At 41.6% G+C, this 25,340-nt stretch overlaps 1 protein-coding gene across 2 annotated transcripts in view; it reads right to left on the minus strand.

The window, feature by feature from the left end:
- Positions 1–3,320: 3,320 nt before the first annotated feature.
- The window catches only part of DERL1 (derlin 1), a 29,805-nt gene continuing 7,785 nt past the window's right edge, over positions 3,321–25,340 (minus strand). The window contains exons 2-8 of one of the 2 annotated variants that reach the window (XM_008001460.3): positions 21,218–21,329; positions 15,728–15,792; positions 14,459–14,485; positions 12,689–12,784; positions 11,466–11,518; positions 9,207–9,257; positions 3,321–5,562 (exon numbers count right to left, since the gene is read on the minus strand). In XM_008001460.3, the coding sequence (XP_007999651.1) occupies positions 5,424–5,562; positions 9,207–9,257; positions 11,466–11,518; positions 12,689–12,784; positions 14,459–14,485; positions 15,728–15,792; positions 21,218–21,329 (543 nt within the window). In that variant the 3' untranslated portion in view covers positions 3,321–5,423. Of the gene's footprint in view, positions 5,563–9,206; positions 9,318–11,465; positions 11,519–12,688; positions 12,785–14,458; positions 14,486–15,727; positions 15,793–21,217; positions 21,330–25,340 lie in introns of both variants that reach the window. The other variant, XM_008001459.3, reaches the window with a different exon arrangement.

Raw genomic sequence — 25,340 nt, forward strand, 5'->3', positions numbered from 1 at the left:
GAAACCCCTTCAAGAAAACCCTCCTCTTCCTCACTGAATGCCAGTAATTCTCTGTCAGGGAAGTCCCTCCGATCCAGTCCCCAATTCCATTGCCTTGGTTTAAACCAACTCTTCCCTTAAACCTGCATCACAGCAACCAATACAAAACATGGTCATCTTACCTCGTTTCTCCTCTTCCCAGCCTTCTCCCTCTACTCCCCAGGGGCAGCCAGCTACTTTTTTTTTTGAGAGGAAGCTTCACTCTTGTCACCCAGGCTGGAGTGCAGTGGTGTGATCTCGGCTCACTGCAACTTCCGTCTTCCAGGTTCAAGCAATTTTCCTGCCTCAGCCTCCTGAGTAGCTGGGATTACGGGCATCTGCCATCAGGCCCAGCTAAATTTTTGTGTTTTTAGTAGAGACAGGGTTTCGCGATGTTGGCCAGACTGGTCTCGAACCGCTGACCTCAAGTGATTCACCCGCCTCGGCCTCCCAAAGTGCTGGAATTACAGGCATGAGCCACCACACCTGGCTTCCAGCTAGTTTTTTTTTTTTTTTTTTTTTTTTTTTTTTTTTTTGAGACAGAGTCTCACTCTGTTGCCCGGGCTGGAGTGCAGTGGTGCTCTCTCGGCTCGCTGCAAGCTCCGCCTCCTGGGTTCACGCCATCCTCCTGCCTCAGCCTCCCAAGTAGCTGGGACTACAGACGCCTGCCACCGCACCCAGCTAATTTTTTTTTTTTTTTTTTTTTTTTTTTTTGAGTAGAGATAGGGTTTCACCGTGTTAGCCAGGTTGGTCTCCATCTCCTGACCTCGTGATCTGCCCGCCTCGGCCTCCCAAAGTGCTGGGATTACAGCCATGAGCCACCGCGCCCAGCCGCCAGCTACTTTTTAAAGACCAAACATGAAGGCCTTTCAATGTTCCCCATTGCCCACAGATTGAAGTTCAAGCAATCACACAAAACAGTTTTCCTGATACAAACCCCGATCTATCTTTCTAGCCCCTTTCCCTGCCACTCCCTACCTGTATTCCACAGGTCCAGGCACACAGTTCTGTCTTCCCCAAAGTTCCTGCTCTTGCTGCTGCTGTTTCTAAATCCAGCTAGAATGAGTGACTTCCCCCATCTTGACCAGAACTCTCCATCAATCTTTCAAGACCTAGCCTCTCATCCAAGAAATTTACTTCCTTTTATTCTGGTAGTTTGGTGAATTGTATTATAATGACTTGTTTGCTTATTCAACAAATATGAGTCCCTACAATGGGCCCAGCTGACTGCCTCAGTAAAAAGGACACATCGTGAAGACAGAGACGTTGTCTATTTGCATCTGCTTTGGCTTCCTTCACTGAAAAGCCGCAACAGAAGTCTCTACTCAGAGTTGGGTTCATATCCTGTCTTTGGCACCTTCTAGCTTGTTTTGTTGTTGTTGTTTCTTTTTTTTTTTTTTTTTTGATACGGAGTTTTGCTCTTGTTGCCCAGACTGGAGTGCAATGGCACAATCTCAGCTCACTGCAACCTCCATCTCTCCCGTTCAGGTCATTCTCCTGCCTCAGCCTCCCGAGTAGCTGGGATTACAGGTAAATGCCACCACGCACAGCTAATTTTTGTATTTTTAGTAGAGACGGGGTTTCTCCATGTTGGTCAGGCTGGTCTCGAACTCCCAATCTCAGGAGGTCCACCCACCTCGGCCTCCCAAACAGCTGGGATTACAGACGTGAGCCACCACACCTGGCTGCTGCCTGATTTTAATCAAGAGATTTGAAGCTTAAGTTTCCTTATGTGGAAAACGGGGATAATACTTTTTCACGAGTTTGTTTAAACACAAGTTCCCAAATCCATGAACATCAGAATCACTAGGAACTTCAAAAATACGTAGAATGGGAATGAGCCAAGATAACTGCATTTTTTAAAAAATCTCAAGTTTAATGCTTGTGTGTAGCCAGATTTTAAAAACCATAAATTGGAGGCTTTTTCACAAAGTACCTGGCACATTAATGCTCAGTGCCCAGGTGTGCCCCTGAACATGGGGTTCCTACTGGAACAAGCAGAGTTGATGTGAGATAAGGGGACCATATAGGAAGGAGCCTAGGCTTAAACCACACATATAAATCATGGTAAAGGCTGGGCACCATGGCTCAGGCCTATAATCCCAGCACTTTGGGAGGCCGAGGCAGGTGGCTTGCCTGAGCTCAGGAGTTTGAGACCAGCCTGAGCAACATGGTGAAACTCCGTATCGACCAAAAATACAAAAAATTAGCTGAGTGTGGTGGCACACAGCTGTGGTCCCAGCTACTCAGCAGGCTGAGGTGGGAGGATCATTTGAACCTGGGAGGCAGAGGTTGCAGCGAGCTGAGATCATGTCACTGGACTCCAAGCTGGGTGACAGAGTGAGATCCCATCTCAAAAAAGAAAGAACGGAGAGATAGAGAGAGGGAGAGAGGCAGGGAGGGAGGGGAAGGGAGGGACAGGGAGGGAAAGTAGGGAGGGAGGGAAGGGTATGAAGGACTGAAGAAAGAAGTAAACACGGGACATGGTATTTCTGGCCAATTTTGATCACCAGTCACTCTGGAAGGCGAACAAGTGAACTGCCAATAAACCCATTTGCTCAGCCCAGCCTTCTAAGATACAAACAGTATAAAGTCCAGAAAGGAGTAACTTCTTCCAAAGGTTAGTTATTCAGAGTGTTAAGTTACTGCTGAAAGTGTAAGAGGGGCAGGGACCTCAGAAACAGAGTTGGCAATAAACGAAGATGTTGGCAACTGCAACATTGCCTATTATTAGATCAGTGTCATTCAAAAGGTAGCTTAGAACACAGTGATACTGGCAATGTGTCCTTCTAAATAAGCAGGATCTTTTTCTATTGCTTCAGTATTTGCCCAGTAATAGAAGAGGGACATACATACAGCCTGATTCCTGTCACTTCACCTTGTGATGAGTGAAGTTGGCCTGCCGAAGGCCCAAGATACAGACTGGGAGTTCACCTTCGAGGGAAAAACAAAAATACAAAAAAAAAGGGTCAGGTATGTCATGGCACCTGCTGTCTAGTCTGTGTGTGCCTTATGAGGAAATGGGATTAATCTAATTTTATAAAGTTCCAGGGCTCAGGTTCATAAGTAGAAGCTATAAAAATGCCATAAAGCATGCTACAAGCAGATATGACTCCTCACTCAAAGTTAGGAAGCATCCTCCTTCATTAAAATGAAAACCCAGGAATTCTGCATCCAGAAATTAATCCAGCAAAAAATATTGGGTACTTCCTAAATGCTCTTCAAGAGATGACTGGTTACACAAATTATGTGATATCTAACAGACAGCAGAGGACGGACATGGAAACTTAACACAGACAACCTTCAAGTTGCACATTTTAATTTACAATTTTTACCAATAAAAAGAATTAGTTTACAAAAAGGGAAGTCCTTTATACAAAATAAGGATTTTTTTTTCCATTTGTAAAGAGAATCCACTGTCATGTTTTGCCTTGCCAAGTCAAAACTCAAATAGCTTGTTATTATTCCAGAAAGATAATCCAGACAAAATCAATAATGTCATCAGCTTCCTGACCATGTTTAAGAGGAATAACTTCATGAACATTTTGCCCTGAACTGAAGAGTTCTAAATACTTGTAAACCTTTAGGAAAAAACTGACTGCTCGCAGGCAGCTGACTGGTAAGATGGTACACCGGAGACTCCGGGTCACCCACCGTCAGAATATTCTTATACATACAGTGACTCTGCACGCCTGTACAATGAGTGTACATGCAACATAATTGGAATAATGGCCTCTAAAATTTTACAAGTAAACTGTATTGTGGCCACAGATCAACAACAAAACATATGACAGTTAAGGGTCAAACTCTCCCCACCTATTTTATCATATAAATTAAATATGGAGAGGTACACACAAACTCTATTCAAAATGAGAAGCTGTTTGCCAACTCTCATTTCCTAGGATAACACACATCACACTGTTAAAGAGCAGGGGAAATAGGCATACTGTTAGAGCACAATGTTTCCTGAAAAGAAACTGATCAAAACGTTTGAAGCCTTTTTAGTTGCCTCAAAGTATGACGGCCACTCAATACTGCTCCTAACAGTCTGCTTTCAGATAACGTCATAAAATAAAATAACTATGTGAAAAGCCACGGCCTTCAAAAAACTTTATTTGGTTATGAGCCAAGCTCTGATAGGAAAAGCCCACCTACAAAAAAAAAGTTGTGGGTATTTAAGCTGGTCTGATTCACAGAGCTTGTACATTCATGACTCAAAATAACAGACCCTCAAACCCAAATGATTCTAAAGCCACTTCAACCTTAAATCATGTTATTCCCTTAGCTGTGCTTATATTAACTTTAAAAAATGATCTCCGTGCAGAGAGGAGCTGCACCTTCCTCACAATTAACTGAAACATGACCAAAAAATGGGGGATAGGCAAAAAAATGACATTTAAATAGCGTATGAGGGTCTCTCCTCCTTTACTCAACGAACACATATCCAGAATGAGAATGAAATGGAATCAATGCCCAGGAGCCTCTCAAAGAGAGCATCTCCCTGTAGCCGACATGATCTGGATCCTCCTAACACAAAGCAACCCAACCACTCTGGGTACACAAAGCCAGTATGCCTTACATATGAAACGCAAAGGGGTTGCATCCCCCATGGTTGAAACCTAACCCCTGCATTAGACACAACTCCACTAGTCTTGATCACTTAACTCAGGAAAAAAACACCCAGCAACAACCCTCATATCTCATTAATATCATCTGTGGCCCTCACTGACTCAGTGGTACTTTTTCATAAAAACATCTGAAGAGGTGGCAAATGGTTACAACGGATGTCAGGTCGAAGCAATTCCAAAAGCTGAGAAAGCGCTTCATCCGCTGCTTCAGTCTTCTCCCCCTATTGCTACAGTTCTGCCACCAAAAGGGGAAGATTGTGTGAATATGATTGTTGTGATCAAGCCTTGGCAAAAGTCGATAAATAAGAGAGCCTGTCAAGGGCAGAACAATTTTATGGGCAACCTCTTCTAGTTGCACATGTGGGGGCTGGGAAAAGTGGGAGGGAGGCATGTGTGCAAGAAAGAGATAAGGGTCCTTTTGAGAAGCGTTTGGTGACCCAGCCCCAGCTCCCCAGCTCAATGCCAGCAGACAAGGACCCGCTAAAACCCATTATTCAGACGGAAAGGGGAGAAGAGAAGATACCAAAAAATGTAGTCAGTTTTGCAATTTGCACAGTTGGTATTTGTTCTTCACAGCAGTAAGGACTTGAATGAGAATCGGGAAACTTGTGGAACACTTGTATTTGTCTTCAGGATTTAAAAAACTTTGTCTCGTACTGAAAGACTACATTCAGTGTGGGTCAGGTCCAACAGTGTTAGCTAGAACGCAGTTGTTAAGCGCACCCAGCACTGGGAGAAAATGTGGCTTGAGAGGAGCGGCTGCCCGAGGCTGCCCCTTCACTGGTCTCCAAGTCGAAAGCCCTGGCCCCAGTTGTGTCTCCCGCCTCCGCCATTCTGATCAGCAGCTCGCCTCATGCTAGCAGGGGGCACACCAAATCCTGATACTCCTCCTCTCCTACTGGGCAGCCAGCGGTACCTGGTGCAGAAAGACGGGGACACAAAGGGAGAGAAGAGAACAAAGTCACTTCCACATAGTTATCTGACCTCCGAGAACACCTCCCTCTCCTGCTGTTCCCATGGCACTTGTCATGTTGAAGGCGATGAGGGACAATGTCTTATTTAACTTTGTGTTTTCAGTACTCAGCTCCATGACCTGACCACAGAAGGCATTCATTTTTCATGTTTCTTAAATGTATTCAGATTTCAGCTAAATTCACACTCTGAACGTTTTTTTCTCCGCTTATAAAAGTAATCCATGCAGAACAGTATGGAAACAAAAATATTACACCCACAAGCCCAGCAACCAAAGAATGACTGATAGCATCTTGGTATATCTAAATATGGCTCAAACTGGATCAAAGGATACAAAATACATTCACTTTCAAAGGCCAAATCCACAGCCTGCGTGTTTGAGCCTTGCACAGCATTTCTAAAAGGCTCTCAGCTGAGCCCATCAAAGGAGATGGGGGAAGAAGGCTTTCTATGTTGGAAGTATGGGTATGTTTTAAAATGTATTCAGAATCTGCCTTCCAGGTACATTCTTCCCTTCTCACCGATGGTGGGAGAACTGGGGCCCCAGAAGGTTACATGATTTCCCACCTTAAAATTAATAAACTAAGAGTCCGCAGAACAGCTTAAAGAATTTAAACTCAAGCCTACACTCTCAATAGTATTTTCCAACTATTTCCCATCCTTGACTCTTTTATTACTGAACTGAGAATGTGTTTAAACCTATTCCACTTAGCAGATCCTAATGTTTAAAATTTTGCTTGAAGGCAGAGAGGATGATCTGATAGCTCTGCTTAAACCCTTCTTGGCAGCAAGAGTAAGTCATGACAAGTGACTTGTCCACAGCAGAAACCCTGAAGAGGACGGGCTTTATACTTGACCTTATACAAGAGCAGCTACTCTGTGAACTTACTCAGCGAGCATTACCTTACACCAGGTGCTGCCTGCTTATCAATTCATTTGATCTTCACAACAACCCCATGAGGTAGGCATTACTATTACTTCTGTTTTATAAACAAGAAAACTGAGCCAACACTGAGTGAAGCGCTTCAAAAGTGACAGGATTCCAACCCAGTGAGCCTGGCTCCAGAGCCTGCACCCTGCACTACTTGTTATACTACATGCCTCCTGCCTGGGAAGGGACAGCAGTCAGTGACTGGAGTCTGTTTACATCATAGTCAATACCTTCATGCCTCTTCCCAAAACAGAAAACAACCCGCTTTTTTTTTTTATTTATTTATTTATTTATTTATTTATTTATTTATTTATTTGAGACAGAGTCTCACTCTGTCACCAGGCTGGAGTCAGTAGCACGATCTCAGCTCACTGCAACCTCCACGTCCTGGGTTCAAGCGAGTCTCCTGCCTCAGCCGCCTGAGTAGCTAGGATTACGGGCGCCCACCACCATGCCCAGCTAATTTTTGTATTTTTAGTAGAGCCAGCGTTTCACCATGTTGGCCAGGATGGTCTCGATCTCCTGACCTCGTGATCCGCCCCTGTTGGCCTCCCAAAATGCTGGGATTACCACCGTGAGCAACCGCGCCCGGCCAACAACCCCTTTTAAACACAAAATTTAATGTGTACAGGGAAGATATAAGTACTCTAAATGGAATGGAAAATGGTGATACAAATGTATCAGCATTCCATTTAGAAAAGTAGTTATACCTTCTTATACTCACCTCCTCCATTTTAAACAAATACAGCTTTACCATTAAATCAAAACGTATTTTCCAAGTGCTGGTTTCTCAACATCCATGCCTTCTGGTACAATAATATTCCTCCAAAGTACATAATAAAATAGAACACTTACAGAAGGCAATGCTAGGGCTGTCTTGCTTTGCTACTCAGTCTAAGACAATATGGAAGCCATCTCCACTGATTAAGTAGATAGTGAAATTAAATGCAAATAATTAGTATAAAAAGATACCCAATTATACATAATCAACAAAAATTTATGGTAATTTCAAAGCAGTTACTGCTTTTGCAAGGAGATATATTTTGTCATCTGATCTTTATGCAAAATTTAGCAGAAGGACTTCCACCAACAGAGAAAGTTCAAGTGGAAGGCAGGCTCCAGGGCTCTGCTGATTTTGCCACTAGAATCTTGTATCCTGTGTTGCCCACAACTGAGAAGTAGCTACAAGCCGTTAAGTTAGAATATGGCCATTTAAAGTAAAGTAACTGTTGGCTGCCCCCCAAAAGCACCAAGCTTTTTTTAATTGATGCATCTGCCATCCTACTTGATAAACCTAGATCAGAAAGCCAAACCTGCTGTTATTATGTCCTTTGATAATTAGAAACCAGATTGGTCATTTGTTTTTTTAGCCTGAAGGCAATTCAAGGCTCAGAAGAGAAACAAGTTTCCTTTTATTCTCTTAAAGAAAAACACACACACCACAACCACCAATATGGTATATCTCTGTAAATTACAGTTCACAATTTGAAAAGTCTTTGAAAAACATACCCCTACCCTATAAAAGGACGGGGAGAAAGAGGAGGCCTGCTCAAGTTTTACTGCCCTCACTGATCCCTTAGAAGAATGACAGAACTGCAAAACATTAAAATTAGCAAGATGTGAAAGGGTTTGGTTTGTTTGTTTTTTTAAAGCTTTTAAATGCAAGCTATTACTGCATATCCCTGATATGAGATTAGGCGTGATTGTCAGGCAGGCTGTGACACCCAGATGGTGATTTAACTGGTCCCTTCTTCGACAGCCTTTTTGCCTCACTGACAGAATGGTCACACGACTATTACATGCTTCTGTGTGTGTGCGCATCTCCTCTCAGCTCATCAAAATCCTGCTCTCCTACCCCCACCTTCAGGAATATGGCAGCTAGCTTTACTGATGGAGAACCCACTATGTGCTTCCCAACGGTGTATCTTACCTCATGCAGTCTTGTGAGACAGTGGTTTCCCCCACAATTTACAGACTTGCAGACTGAAACCTGGAGGCTTGATTAAGTAACTTTCCCAGTATAAAAACTGCTATCTGAGGGGACTGAGATTCAAACCCAAGTTTGTCTCAAAAATCAAAGCTGTTGCCCTTAGCATCCTACTTCAGTAAACCCTAAAAGCAGACAAAAAGCACAAACTCCCAGGGGGCTGGGACCATACAAACCTCAAGGCTCTCATTTTAACCCTGAACAGTCCTGTAAAATGGCTACTCCATAGTATTTAATATAAAAATGCTTAAAATTGCTGACTAACAAGCTAACTTACCCTTCCTTGGGCAAAATCATGGGTAAAAAACTGATGGGCCAAGAAAAGACACCCCACTATCCTGTGACTCTGCCCATTCCCCAGCCCACTGCTTCGCACTCTGGAGCTGCATCAGGTCCCTTGGCAGGCTCGGTGGGCTGAGAAGCCTCCTGTAATGCCGGAACCTATAGCTGTCAGTGGTCCCTGGCTAAAAGAGTAACAAGAAGGCAACGGAGCCGAGGCTTTAATCCCTGACTTCCTGTGACTATGTGACGAGGGTAAGTCATTTGTTGCCTTAGGTTACTCCATCAGATGGGGCATGGGGCTAAATCATACTCCTTATGGAGCTCTTATTAGGATGCATTAAGAACACAGGCACTAAAATGTTAGATGAGACAGGACAAAAACACTTACAAAAACTGAGGTGTGGATAGAAAATTTCTTCCTCCCAAGTCCATTGGGTATCTGAACATTAGGAAAAAATAAAGATGTCCAACCAGATTTCCAATAAGCTCATTGATTACCCTGCAAAGAGAGCCAAATGAGTTTAAAGACATTCAAGCAATATAGTGAAACGAACCAAGTTTTAACTAATAGCATAAAGAAGAGAGCCTTCAAGGCAGACCATTTAGTCCCTGGGAGTCTGTGAGAGCTGATAATGAGCCCTTTTGTAGTCCGAGTGGCAAATGCATTCTGAGGGAGACAGGAGATCAGTCCTGCTGAACCAATGAGGCACACCACTCTGCAAGGCCAGCAGCCCCTCCAACATCTCTTTCAAGCACCAGCCCATCCTCAAAATATTGTTTTTGCTACCTCCTGCCGCAAGAGTTGGGGAAGTTGTAAAGCATGCTTCTGAATGCTTTCAGTCATGAATACTGTATTGATAAAATGTGGGCAAACATGAAGGCTACCAAGAGAGAAGTGTGGGAGTAAGGAAAAGAGGAACAATAAATGCCTGTTCCCCCTTTCCTGGAACTATTAAGCACTTCTCTCTTGCCTCTTGTACCCTTGAGTGTAAGACACCACAGAGATCACTTAGGAAAGCTGACTTGCACCCTGAAATCAACGCTGACCTTCTTCAGTTTTCCCATGGCTTACACACAGGTCACCTCAAGAGTGTATAGATCTACTGTTACTATTACATATCCTGTTTGTCTTCACCTGCAACATGATTCCTGTCAGGGACAAATCAACACCTGCAACTACTTTAGACTTCACCATCCTGGGTAGAAGAGCAGCTTTACCAAGTTCAGAACATGCTTTGCTCTGAACAGTCCGCTCCATTCATTCTCTTCTCTCCAACAATATGCAGAAGAAGTCAGGATCACACAGAGCAAATATGTCAGATACATGAAGAACCAGCACTATAAAAATTGATTGAAATATTAAAAAGTAGTTTGTAGTATAAGAAATGGGAGTTCTGGTGGGGTGCAGTGGCTCATGCCTGCAATCCCAGCACTTTGGGAGGCCAAGGCGGGAGGATCATTTGAGGTCAGGAATTTGAGACCAGCCTGGGCAATATGGCGAAACCTCATCTCTACAAAAAATACAAAAATTAGCTGGGTGTGGTGGTGCACGCCTGTAATCCCAGCTACTCGGGAGGCTGAGGCATGACAATTGCTTGAACCTGGGAAGCAGAGGTTGCAGTGAGCCAAGATCGTGCCACTGAACTTCAACCTCGGTGACAGAGCGAGACCCCATCTCAAAAAAAAAAAAAAAAGTAAATAAATAAACAGAAAATATGAAGAAATGGGAGTTCTTAGAGAAGCTGCATCTTAGTATCCTCCCTTTAAAATTCTGACTGGATAAATTAAAGGTATTCCTATGTCTAGTTCTAATTCCTGACCAATAGACTAGATATTTGACCCTGGTTGGCCAAAAGTTCTGTATTATCAGCTAGGCACGGTGGCTCACGCCTGTAATTCCAGCACTTTGGGAGGCCAAGGCAGGCAGATCATTTGAGGTTAGGAGTTTGAGAACAGCCTGGCAAACACAGTGAAAGCCCGTCTCTACTAAAAATATCAAAAAAAAAAAAAAAAAGATAGCCGGGCGTGGAGGCGGGTGCCTGTAATCCCAGCCACCCAGGAGGCTGAGGCAGGAGAATCACTTGAACCATGAGGCAAAGGTTACAATGAGCCAAGATCGCACCATTGCACTCCAGCCTGGGCGACAAAAGTGAAACTACATCTCAAAAAAAAAAAAAAAAAAAAAAAAAAAAGGTTCTATATTATGAAACCACTTGCAAAATTATATCCTATCTAAGAATCTGGATTTCTATGACTGATCGGCAGTCTCCAAGGCATTCTGGAAATGCCTTAAGAATATAAGACATAGTAATTTTATACATAGCTCTTAGAGGAGTCAACTCAGACAAAAATTAAGTCTCTGTCAATCTGAATAGTGAATCCAGAAATACATATTTATTCCTCTACACACATAGGAACACACTGTGTGTAACAATAAGTTAACAAAATCACAACCATTCAATGTTAAATGTGCTTAAAGCCCCGCAATCTAATCAATTCCATAGAAGTAAAATTATCCCATAAGTACAAGGTTCTAATGCATCAATGTTGGGATTCTTTAAAGTTGTATAAAGGTTAGAGAAAGATAAAAACTAATGGAAATTTCCCAAGGATTAGTTTCCAATTAAATAAATCTAATATCACTTACGAGCCTCCAATGATATAGTTGAATCCAAGGATAACCCAGGGTAAATAGCAGGCCTAGGATGGAATAAATATATGCAAATGTGAGTAGCCACACCTGACGAGGACACAGCTACTACTGGGACTAAAATGGGTAAGGATACACTGACAAGGGCTTTATATAAATCCTCTGGAAGGTCACTGCAAAATTTCTCAGATCAATCTAGCATTATTCCCACTATACTTAAACCTTTCTATCTAAAACTAGACTTACTTGTGTATTTGTAACTGGAAGGACACAGTACTTTGCCCACAGGTCTGCTGCAATACAGGCCCTGCTGAACTGCTATTAACAAACAGCTTCAAAAAGCAGATGAGTGTCCCACAGATGCTACTAAAAGGAGAATCACACTAAGATTCCAGCCAACAAATTGTTACAAATAAAATAAACATACCCCATCTTTTCAAGTTCTTCTTTTATATATCTTGCAAAATTACTCTGAATTTTTATCTCATCACACACTGATGTCTTAAACTAATACTGTCCCAAATAAGAAAGCTCTCCAGATGAACATTTGAGCCCCTTACCAAATCCAAGCCATCATATCAAGAGCTAAAGGAGTTGCAAGAAACTTCACAAACTAGGAAAGAGAGGGTTATACTTAAATAACTTTACAGCTACATGTGGTAAGTACTAAAGAGAAACACAAAGTATTGAAAAAGCCCAAAGGTAAGATGAATTCTAGGCAGGAGACTCAGGAAATATGTTCAGTTCCAATTCAAATTAAGAATGGGTAGGATTTATACGAAAAAGAGAATCAAGATGTTACAGGTGGAAAACTGTGAAAGAATGTACAAAGAGAAGTGTTTGGGGGCAAAAACAGTCTGTTTCAGCTACAGTATAAAGCAAATAACAGGGAATGAGGGAGTGATAAGAACTGATTTGTAAAGGCAGGGTTTCACATGAGTTCTCTCTCCTTCTCTCTAATACAGACACATAAGATCACTCAGGGACATATCCCTGAGGGGCCTGAGGTAGAGAGGGAGTGAAGAAACAAAGGCCAGCAACACACTCCAGGTTGGCTAATTAAATAGAGCTGGGATTGAGGAGGGCAGAAAGGGGCTTGCCTATGGTACACTGCTCTGCAGTGACCTCTTCTGGGTGAGTCAGAAAGTACATCTCTGGACTGAAGAGGGATTTCTGCAAAGACAAATGAAAAGGACACTTTTCCAACCAAGGTAAAGTACCTTAAATCGTGTTCCAAACCAAAATGATACAATCATGTCTCTGTTCAGCTGGGCCCAGACATAAAGTACTGACATGATCAGAGGAATCATCAGCAACTGCAAAAGAAGTCGACACGTAAAAACCAAGCTCCAGAGGCATGTAAAACCGTGTACATCTACTATGCTTTTTACCCCTCTTCTTCACAAGAATCCTCACCTGGGTAAAGGGAAACTCAACCGATCAGAACTATAAATTGATCCTATTATTTATCATACAATGAATACTACAAAATCCTATAATAAAATACAACAAAACTACATCATTTTAGATGGATTCAGAAATGTAAGAGTCAAGCTCTGTTATTTACAAAAAGCAACAAAGCATTACCATATAATCTCAATTTTTAAAAAACATCCATATACATGCCTAGAAATACTAGACAACCATTACCGTCACATGCCTAGAAAATACTAGACAACCATTATTGTCAATGTTCAAACACCAAAAAGAGGCCAGAAATGAGCAAGGAAAGCAATGATTTAGATAACTCATGTAAGAGCTTCAAAGATTTAGCTGACTTAAGATCTTCAAAATAAAACAGCTGTAGGCCAGGCACAGTGGCTCACGCCTGTAATCCTAGCACTTTGGGAGGCCAAGGCAGGCAGATCATGAGGTCAGGAGTTCAAGACCAGCCTGACCAACATGGTGAAATCCCATCTCCACTAAAAATACGAAAATTAGCCGGGCGTGGTGACACGCATCTGTAATCCCAGCTACTTGGGAAGCTGAGGCAGAAGAATCGCTTGAATCTGGGAGGCGGAGGCTGCAGTGAGCCGAGATCGAGCCACTGCACTCCAGCCTGGGCAACAGAGCAAGACTCTGTCTCAAAAATAAACAAATAAATAAAACAGCTGTAATTCTATAATTTCAAAATACCACATAATTAACCCCATAGTTAATGCAATTTCAACTTCTGACAAAGGCCACTAACAGTATATATATATTTTATTATACTTGAAGTTCTAGGGCACATGTGCACAATGTGCAGGTTTGTTACATATGTATACATGTGCCATGTTGGTGTGCTGTACCCATTAACTCATCATTTACATTAGGTATATCTCCTAATGCTCTCCCTCCACCGTCCCTCCCCACAATAGGACCTGGTATGTGATGATCCCCTTCCTGTGTCCAAGTGATCTCATTGTTCAATTCCTACCTATGAGTGAGAACATGCGGAATTTGGTTTTCTGTTCTTGCGATAGTTTGCTGAGAATGGTTTCCAGCTGCATCCATGTCCCTACAAAGGACACGAACTCATCCATTTTTATGGCTGCATAGTATTCCATGGTGTATATGTGCCACATTTTCTTAATCCAGTCTGTCACTGATGGACAATTGGGTTGATTCCAAGTCTTTGCTATTGTGAATAGTGCCACGATAAACATACGTGTGCATGTGTCTTTATAGCAGCATGACTTATAATCCTTTGGGTATATCCCCAGTAGTGGGGTGGCTGGGTCACATGGTATTTCTAGTTCTAGATCCTTGAGCAATCGCCACACTGTTTTCCACAATGGTTGAACTAGTTTACAGTCCCACCAACAGTGTAAAAGTGTTCCTATTTCTCCACATCCTCTCCAGCACCTGTTTCCTGATTTTTTTAATGACTGCCATTCTAACTGGTGTGAGATGGTATCTCATTGTGGTTTTGATTTGCATTTCTCTGATGGCGACTGATGATTTGAAACATATAAGAGGGCAAACAGATAGTTTAAAGGGACACTTACCTGCATATCCATTGTTAAGCCAGTAATCTTGGTTTGTAAAGTTAAAGATCAGACATAAAAGAAGCATTCTGTACCTAGTCAAGACTGATGTGTTTATTTTTCCTCCACTTAAAAGTTTACTTGGCCAGGTGTAATTTGGCTTATGCCTGTAATCTCTGTACTTTGGAAGGCCAAGATGGGAGGATTGCTTGAGGCCAGGAGTTCCAAACCAGCCTGGGCAACACAGCAAGACCCCATCTCTAATTTATATACATTTTTTTTTATTAAAAATATTTTTAAGTTAATTCCAGTGTTCTGAAGGAAAATACTTTTCTATAGTTCAGATTGCTTAAAACGGTCCACAACACAAAGGTATCTAATCTTCATTATGCGTATTTCATTCGACGATACCATGACAAGAACACAGTAGAAATCAACAGCTTCAGCCTATGACTTAGTCTGGTCACCCGGCATTCTTTTCCTCTGCTATTGCATTTTAACGTCTCTCCTTCAAATAAAGGATAAAGATGTCTGTAGCCTTTGAAGGAAATAATCATTCTACTTACATTCTCAGGGCTCTATAGCATGGTTAAAGTCCAAAACATTTTTTTCCTTCCCTTAAAGGAGGGCAAAGGGCATCCACAGTACCACATTTTCTGGCCCTTGGCCAAGTTTAAATGGAAGCTGAGCCCAAAGGCAATTTTGAGCTCACCAATTTTGCACAGGACCTAAGACATCAAGAGCTGCTGTGCTCTCACCATCTGTAAGAGTCCTGCAGTTGGAGGGCGGCTGACAATTGCTATTGATACAAAGCAGAGAAACGTACTGTGTCCCTTCCCAGAGCTGGGTACTTTATAGAGGGACTGAATTACTATGTAGGACCCCAGAGAAGGACAAAAATGAAGTCAGAAAAGGATGCTGGTTGTAAATTAATTTTCTGATAAGGACCACAGATTTCAAAAGCTGTTTCATGGCACGGACTCTCTTTGTGCCTCAGTCAACAAGCTGTCACACATGAGAACACAAAGAACCGGGAACAAGAAGAGGGAACAGTCATAAAACTACTCAACCAAAGGTGGGAAAAAAATCCCACAAATAGTAAGACAACGCATAACTCAAGGGCTATATGATTTACTACAGCTTTTTTTAAAAAAAACTTTATTCTTATTAACTGCAGTCAACCAAGATGCAAATATTGTAATTTGAAATGTTTATATAATATGGTCTATTTCCCCAAACCTGGAAAAAACTGGTTTTATTTCTGGCCCAAAATCACAGACTGAAGGATACCACGATGCAAATCCAGTTAAAGAGGAGCATGAATAAATAGTCTGCTGGCCTCCCATCAAAAGCTCCTGGAAACAAAAACAAGCCAAATGTCATGGTTCAGAATTTCAGAACAAAGTAACATCTACATAGAGAAACACTTCAAAAAGTTATAGAAAAAGCCAAAATGAGAACATTTTAAAAACCACTCGTCTCTAGAAAAGTGAATTTTTTAAAATATCTAAACAATGTCCCCAATAAAGCCCTGAATCCAAGTTACCTGAGTAAGGTTAATCTATGCTCTCCTAACTGAATTCCAGTAAGTGACATGCTCTGAGTACCACAGGCTAAAACAGACGCAGAGAAAGTAGTGTCAATTCCACAGTTACTGAGCCCTGCATCCCAAAGACCAGTGAGGCGCCCCAAGCTCCTTCCCAGCCTGTCAGCCGTTCCTTCTTGGCTCTCACCGTGGCCTGAAGGCCGCATTCAGGATGACATGCTTGATCCCTGTCCTCCTCCGCTAGACTGAAAGCTCTGTCAGAGGAGGAACCATGGCTGTTTTGTCTCCTGTTGTGTCTCCTCCAGCACAGCTATGCTGGGAGGTACTTACCATTATTATTAGAAACACAAACACACACACACAACCCCCTGTACCACACTGGCCTTAGATACTGAAAAAGAAAGTCTCTGTCTTCCAGAGACTTACATTCTACCAGGGGAAAACAATGTGGGGGAAGGAGGGAATAAAGCGTCCCCAAACCTTTCCACAGCCTCTGACTCAGTCCTCATACTGCATCTGGAAGGGAGAACAGAAAGACCTATGACCTGCTTCTTACAGATGAGGAGTTAAAGTCACATGACCAAAGTCACAGAGCTTGTTAGAAGCAGAGTGACATCAAATTACTAGCACAGTGCTGCTGTCACTGCGCCATATGCCTTACTGGGCAGAATAATCAACAACGGGCTCTCTTATAAGCATGATTCCTAATGCCTTCGGTTAGAAGACTTTAAGAGAAGCAAAAAAAAAAAAAAAAACAGAAATGACTGTAAGATCACTCTAGCTTGAAAGTTACTTTCCCTCCCCACTCCACACCCCCTCACAGTTACATGATATAGCTAGTCAATTTAAAAAAAGAAACCCAACAAGTGTCAGCAAGGCAGAAAGATATACCTAAAACAAAATAGGTTTCCAGCAAAAGTGTCATCTACTCTCCTTTATTTCTCCCTTGATACCTCAAAGCACACTTCAGCCACAGTGTTAAGCAGGCCTAATGCTAGAGGATCACAATGATGAATCAGAGCTGAAATTCTAACACAACTTCTGAATTTTAATAATAGCTGTGCTTCTTTTGATGTGGCTTTGGCTGTCTGATTCCTAAGGAGTCTTTAGACTGAGTACTTAAAATATTGTAATCATATAAATTACAGTACTATATTATCTGACATGCTTGCAACTCAGAATTTACAAATTAACTGGTTTCAAATTACAGTCTTCCAGTTCAAATCAGAAATCTCATAAATAAGTCAACTCTGCTATATACCTAACAATTTAGCCAGGAGGGAAAATATGCAGGTGGCAAACATTTTGTCAAGATGTTAACTTAAAGCTATGTGGCTGAGAGAAAACTGGGGATCAGTGAACCTGGGTTCCAGTCCTAACTGCATTAACTCAAAGAGCTTTGCGACTTTTGGGACATGTCACCACCACTCCAGATCACTGTTTTCTTATCTATGAAATAAGAGCATTAAACAGAATGATCTCAAAAGTTCCCCTCTACACGTTCATAGCAGCTATTATTCATAATAGCCAAAAAATGAAACCAAGTCAAATGTCTATCAACTGATGCCTGAATAAACAAAATGAGGTATATCCATACGATGGAATCTTAATTGGCGATATAATGGAATGAAGTACTGACACATGCCATACGGAAGAATCTTGAAAACATCATGCTATGTAAAAGACGTAAGTCACAAAAGGCAACAAAATACTGTATGATTTTAAGAAATGCCCAGAACAGGCAAATCTAAAGAGTCAATAAGATCAGTGGTTTTGGTCGGGTACAGTGGCTCACACCTATAATCCCAGCACTTTGGGAGGCTGAGGTGGGGGAATCACTTGAGGTCAGGAGTTTGAGACCAGCCTGGCCAACATGGTGAAACCTTGTCTACTAAAAATACAAAAATTAGCCGGGCGTGGTGGCACATACCTGGAGTCCCAGCTACTCAGGAGCCTGAGGCACGAGAATCGCTTGAACCCAGGAGGCAGAGGTTGCAGTCAGCTGAGATCATGCCACTGCACTCCAGCCTGGGTGACAGAGTAAAACTGTATCTCAAAAAGAAAACAAACAAACAAAAGAGTGGCCATGGAATTATTGCACTTTAGGTTTAAAAATAGCATTAGAATTATTTTTTAAGTCCTTATAGTTCAGAGTTAAATTCTGAAATATTTACCAATGAAATGTCTGGCATTTTGCTTCAAAAAATCAGGGGTGGAGGACAGTCATAGATATAAATAAAACAAGATTAGCTATGAGGTAACTATTAGAGGTGATAACCATTAGATGGTTAAGCAGGGTTGGTACTGACACACACTACAACAGGGATGAACCTTAAAAACATTGTGATAAGTGAAAGAAGTCAGTCACCAGAGGACATATGAAATGTCCTGAATAGGTGAATCCATAGACACAGAGAGTAGTTTAGTGGTTGCCAGAGGCTGGGAGGAGGGGAAGAGGAGGGTAAACTGTGACTGCTTTGGCTTTTTTAGGAAGTGATGAAAATGTTCTGGAATTAGATTGTGGTGACAGCTGCATAACATTGTGAATATACTAAAGATCACTGAAGTATACACCTTAAAATGGTTAAAATGATGAATTTTATGTTATGCGAATTTGGTCTCAACAAAAAGGAAAAAGGTTCATTGACTTTTCCCTCCACTTTTTCTTTTTTTTTTTTTTTTTTTTTTTTTTGAGACGGAGTCTCGCTGTGTCACCCAGGCTGGAGTGCAGTGGCCCGATCTCGGCTCACTGTAAGCTCCGCCTCCCGGGTTTATGCCATTCTCCTGCCTCAGCCTCCGAGTAGCTGGGACTACAGGCGCCCGCCACCACGCCCGGCTAGTTTTTTGTATTTTTTAGTAGAGACGGGGTTTCACCATGTTAGCCAGGATGGTCTCGATCTCCTGACCTCGTGATCCACCCGCTTCGGCCTCCCAAAGTGCTGGGATTACAGGCTTGAGCCACCGCGCCCGGCCTTTTTTTAAAATTTTTTTTTTTTTTTTTTTTTTTTTTTTTTTGAGACGGAGTCTCACTCTGTCGCCCAGGTTGGAGTGCTGTGGCCGGATCTCAGCTCACTGCAAGCTCCGCCTCCCGGGTTCACGCCATTCTCCTGCCTCAGCCTCCTGAGTAGCTGGGACTACAGGCGCCCGCCACGGCGCCTGGCTAGTTTTTTGTATTTTTTTTTTTTTTTAGTAGAGATGGGGTTTCACCATGCTAGCCAGAGTGGTCTCGATCTCCTGACCTTGTGATCCACCCGTCTCGGCCTCCCAAAGTGCTGGGATTACAGGCTTGAGCCACCGCGCCCGGCCTTCCACTTTTTCATATGTTTGAAAATTTTCCAGAATAAAATTTTAAATAACTGAGCATAGATCATCCACACTTAATCCATTTTACTACTGAGATAACATTTACTATCAATATAAAAAAATTACTCCAGCTGGACACAGTGGCTCACACCTGTAATCCCAGCACTTTGGGAGGCCAAGGTGGGCAGATCTCTCGAGCCCAGGAGTTCCAGACCAGGCTGGGCAACATAGGGAAACCCCATCTCTACAAAAATACAAAAGTCAGCCAGGTGTGGCAGTTTAACACCCATACTTGCAGCTACTAGGGAGGCTAAGGTGGGAGGATCACTTGAACCCAGGCAGTCAAGGCTGCAGGGAGCCATGACCGTGCCACTATACTCCAGCCTGGGTGACAGAATAAGACCCTGTCTCAAAACAAACAAACAAACAAAAATTACTCTAACAAATTAATCCTCAATTAAGTTATACCAGAAAGGTAGACTGCTAAGCACTCAGTATCATAATGGGTCCAACTGGAACAAAGGAGAATAAAAATCACATATTCCAGTAGATTTAAAGATCAAACCCCTGATATGGTGGTGAGAGGACTGGTTGTCAGTTTCACTTCTGCCAAGTTACTTCACTTCCTTGAATCTCCTATTCATCTTTTGGTAAAACTCAGGAAATAAACTAGGTTCCTCCCAATAGTAATATAATAGCCTATGACCTTATACTTTGTATTAATACAATTTCTTTATTTTGAAAAAGAACCTAGTAGCAAATGCCAATTTAAGGAAAAATGTTACTTAACATCAAATACCCATCCTACTATTTCCCTGCAGTGATGAGGCTGATTCACAATTCTCAACCATATGAACACTGACTTACATTTAAGGGTGGTTCAGAGTTCTCTACCCTGAGGTAACAGCCAGCAAGTTTATAAAGTCTCTGAAGTCAGTCAGCCTTTTCAAAATCATTTAAATTTAACAAAATTATATCCATACTGTAACACAGTGTACTGATGCATTGTTTCTTTAGTGTAAGCGACTCAGAAAAGCATATAAGGTATCGTAGGAAATAAATGACAATTCAGTAAGATTTTTCGAACTCATCCATAATATTACGTAGGTTGACTGGGCGCGTTGGCTCATACCTGTAATCCCAGGACTTTGGGAGGCCGAGGCAGGCAGATCACTTGAGGTCAGGAGTTTGAGATCAGCCTGGCCAACAGGGTGAAACCCCGTCTCTACTAAAAATACAAACATTAGCCAGGTATGGTGGCAGGTGCCTATAATCTCAGCTACTCAGGAGGCTGAGGCACGAGAATTGCTTGATCCCGAGAGGCAGAGGCTGCAGTGAACTGAGATGGCACCACTGCACTCCAGCCTAGGCAACAGAGCAAGACTGCCTCAAAAAATAAATAAATAAATAAAATATTACATTGGTATTCATACCTGATAAACTATCATATATCATTAAATCTTGGCTATACACTGTACTTTAGAGTTGAGTTTTTCAATTGGAGAATAAATCTAGGCTTTTAATTACATAAATTAGTGTTTTTCAACCCCAATCTAGGAGACATATATACTCCAGCCCAATTCTGCACTGAAGGACAAGGACTGCTGCAAAAGAAATGAGTGAGACTGTCAAAATAAATGAGAGGCACACAGCTTAGCCCTAAGGAGATGGACAAGACATGTCAACCTCTGATCTGCTACTTTTTGCATCTATAAAATGGTAACACTGCTACTTATACCTCAGGATGTTGTGAGGATTAACAATTGAATAAGCTAAGTGCCTGGTGCAGTCCCGGCACAGTCACTGAGCATTTACTCTCCATACGCAGCTTCTTTTTTTCATGCTAACTGCCCTCCAAATTCCTCCAAAGAAAACACACGGATTAGTAAATGAGAAAGAAACAATACTTAAAACAACTATAGGTAACATACCTGTTTCAAGTCGTGTAGAATACTGATATAAGAAATACAAATTGACCAAATAAAGAAATCCAGTTCCTGGACCCACAGGGAAATAAAAGGTGGCAGTGATTGGCCTCCAAATCTGTCCAGATCAAAATAAACACAGCTGTTAGTTTCTGTAAGCCTGGTTATTTTTTTCCCTTTTAACTAAACAAAATTAACCCCTGCAAAGCATCCTCCTCAATGAGAGGTATGAAAGTGACACTACCAACACAATTCAAGAAAACAGCTGAAGAAAAGTGTTCACACCAGTTACGATCACATCAATTTGCAAATCAACGGAATAAAACGACATCATAAAATAAGCAACAAATATTTCTAAACAAGTTGAAACAAAATCAATACTATATGAGTACATGATCAACCTTTACTGAGATCAGGCATACAAGTAAGCCTACATCAAAAAATGAATTACAAAGGCTTAATTTCCAACAGTACAGTAATGCCTCTATTTAGGGAAAGAATATTCTAGAATGACAAACCTTGTCCAAAAATGCCACATTCAAAGGCAGAAGTAAAACAACAATTTTTTATTCAAACCAATGCACTAAATAGGTAATAGGGGCACTTTTTCTTTAAAAACATTTCCCTGAAAAAAACAAAACATAAGAAGGGTCTAAAGTAATAAGTAGGCCAGGTTCAGTGGCTCATGCCCTGTAATCCCAGCACTTTAGAAAGACGAGGCAGGCAGATCACCTGAGATCAAAAGTTCAAGACCAGCCTGGCCAACATGGTGAAACTACGTCTCTACTAAAAATATAAAAATTAGCCAGGTGTGGTGGCGGGCGCCTGTAATCTCAGTTACTTGGGAGGCTGAGGCAGGAGAATCGCTCCATCTCAAAAAAATTAAATTAAATTAAATAATAAAGTAACAAGTAAGCCTCATTCCCAACTTCCAGTCTCCCAGTTCCAACAACAGCTGATCAGTGTCCTGTATTTCCTCTAAGAAACACGTTACTATTACTCATTCTTCTTTATTCCACTCTATATGGCACTGTTTTATACCTTGGTTCATTCCCGACAAAATATTTTAATTGGTTTCACAGTATTCCTTGTATGTGAATGTCTAAACTTTTGTTTAAACTGTTAAAATGCGACAATGCATATTCCTGTAAATCCTCTTTATATGTGCATATACAGAACAAGTTCCTGTCAATAAATCTGCTAGAGCAACAGACATAAGCATTTATTTTGGTAGATACTGCCAAATGCCTACAAAAATGTCTGCTCGATTTATACTTCCTCCTAAAAGACAGAAGACTGCCTGTCTTCTCTCCATACTCTCACCATTTCATGTATTATATATTCACCAATCTGAAAACTAATTTTTATTTGCATTATGAGAAGTCAAGCACCTTTTCATGTTTTAAAAACCTGAGCATTTCCTTTATTCATCTGTTCTTCTGGATTTCTTTTTTTTTTCCCCCCAAGATAGGATCTTGCTCTGATGCTCAGGCTGGTGTGCAGTGGCATGATCTTAGCTCACCACAACCTCCACCTCCCGGACTCAGGTGATTCTCCCACCTCAGCCTCCCGAGTAGCTGGGACTACTGGCATGCACCACCACACCTGGCTAATTTTTGTATTTTTTGTAGATACGGCGTCTCATGATGTCACCCAGGCTCATCTCAAACTCCTGAGCTCAAGCGATCCACCTGCCCTGGCCTCCCAAAGTGCTGGGATTACAGGCATGAGCCATCGCACCTGGCTGCATTTCTTCAGACATTATGAAATTTCTCTTTCTCATCATTGCAAGCATTTTCTGATCAGTCATTCGACTTTCATGGTATTTTTGCCATATTTTGGCATACAAAGGTTTAATTAAATGTAAGCAAATGTGTCCATGATGTGTCATGTTTAGAAAGTCTTTTCGCTCCAAGAATGCAAGTGTTCATGGTTTTATTTTAGCACTTTCAAGGTGCATCCAAGGAATGAGGAAGAGATCCAACTGTTTTTCTAAATGGTCGCCCCGTTTTACCAATGCCATTTACAGAGTAACCCTCATTTTTTCCAATTATTTGTAAAACTACTTTCATTGAACATTTATACTCTAGCCTCTTTTATATTAAGGGCTATTTTAACACCATTCTGTTTGGAATTGATTCCTATGCCAATATCAAGTTATTTTAATTTCTTTTTTTTGAGACAAGATCTCAATCTGTTGCTCAGGTTGGAGTGCAGTGTCGTGACCACAGCTCACTGTAACCTCAAATTTCTGAGTTCAAGTAATTCTCCACTCAGCCTCCCAAGTGGCTAGGACTACAGGCACGTACCATCACACCTGCTTAATTTTTTTTTTTTTTTTTTTTTTTTGGAGACGGGCTCTCCCTACGTTGTCCAGGCTGGTCTCAAACTGCCAGCCTCAAATGATCCTCCCACCTCAGCCTCCCAAAGTGCTGGGATTATAGGCATGAGCCACTGTGCCTAGCCTAATTTCTATTACTTTTATAATATATTTTAATACCTGGTAAAGTTAAATAGCTAAATGATATCCCCCGCCTGTTTTTTCTTCGACAATTGTCACAATTTTCTTGGTTAGTCTCAGTATTTTATTTGTCTAAATGAATTAGAACCATTATTTCATTATATCCATGTGATATTGATATAATTCCCAGCCAAAAAGTTTTTCATAGCTTTTAGAGTTGTCTATAGAGCTATCTCTTTCTATCTTTTTATATCTAACCACAAAAGTTGAGTATCTTACTGCCTACAGTATTGAAAATTGAGCTTCGGCCAGGTGCAGTGGCTCATGCCTGTAATCCCAGCACTTTGAGAGGCCAAGGCGGGCAGATCACCTGAGGTTGGGAGTTCAAGACCAGCCTGACCAACACAGAGAAACCTCGTCTCTCCTAAAAATACAAAATTAGCCGGGCGTGGTGGCGCATGCCTGTAATCCCAGCTACTCGGGAGGCTGAGGCAGAAGAATCGCTTGAACCCAGGAGGCAGAGGTTGCAGTGAGCCGAGATCACGCCACTGCACTCTAGCCTGGGCAACAAGAGTGAAACTCTGTCTCAACAAAAAAGAAAATTGAGCTTCTTGGGCTTTCTAAGCATACAACCCCAGCTGTAAATCAACTTTTGTATCTTATTTCATTCTTGTTTAATTCACTGGCTGGCACCCCCACCAGAACAATGTTAAATAGTGATTGAAGTAGACGGCCTTCCTAAACTTTTGGAAATGGCAGCGAAATGCTGGCTTTTGGTATGAGAGCTATATGTCTACCTCATTGCACACTAGCATATACCAAGCACAAAAGACATGCCCCCTGAATTCCTCAGAGTAGTGGGGAAGGCTGTCAAAAGAAGAAAGAGTTGGCAGAAGGGAGGGGACATGTGGACTTGTTACAAAGGCCCCAAGAATTGCAAGAGCACAATAACTGAATGGGTACTGCTAACAATTCGAGTGTGGCTGGAATGGAGGACATCAGTCACGGGGACTGGCCACATACAGACTGGCCAGTTCCACTCTCCAAGTATGGGAATGTAACCCTCAGAGCTTAATACCTTGCAGAGGGAAGCATGATGTGCGTACCGAAAAAGTGACTTTCCAAGAAACTTGTATTAAACCAGAAAAATAAAATAGGTTAACATTTGTTTTGATTTATTCACAACTGTATCACAGAAACAGGATAGTTTGTTGGAAAGAAACTGGAGATGATTTGAGAAGGCCTGGGTTTCAGTTTTTGCTTATAAGTCACCACTTCTGAGCCTCAATTTCCATAGTTAATGGTTTTTTTAAATAAATCATTAAATTAGTGTGCTACTCTGCTTATTTACATGCACTGATTCAGGAGATGGATTTCACAGATGAGGAAACAGGATGAGAAAAGGTTAAGCATCAGCCAGTAAGTGGTGAAGCTAGAATTTTATCCCAGACAGTCTGACTCCAGAGTTTGTGATACTAAGCCCCTATTTTTACAATCCCTCTCACAAATAGCATCAGTATTATGAGGTACAATTATAATTAGTGTAAGTGTTCACTACTAAGACACTTGTATAATCCTGAAATGGACTCAGAATAAACCTACTAATTCATTCTCTGTGCTTAAGAAAAGCACTGGGAGTAAAGACCAGAAGCAAAACCTCCTAAGTAG

This window comes from Chlorocebus sabaeus, chromosome 8 (genome assembly GCF_047675955.1).
Source record: "Chlorocebus sabaeus isolate Y175 chromosome 8, mChlSab1.0.hap1, whole genome shotgun sequence".
Taxonomy (NCBI): Eukaryota; Metazoa; Chordata; class Mammalia; order Primates; family Cercopithecidae; genus Chlorocebus; species Chlorocebus sabaeus.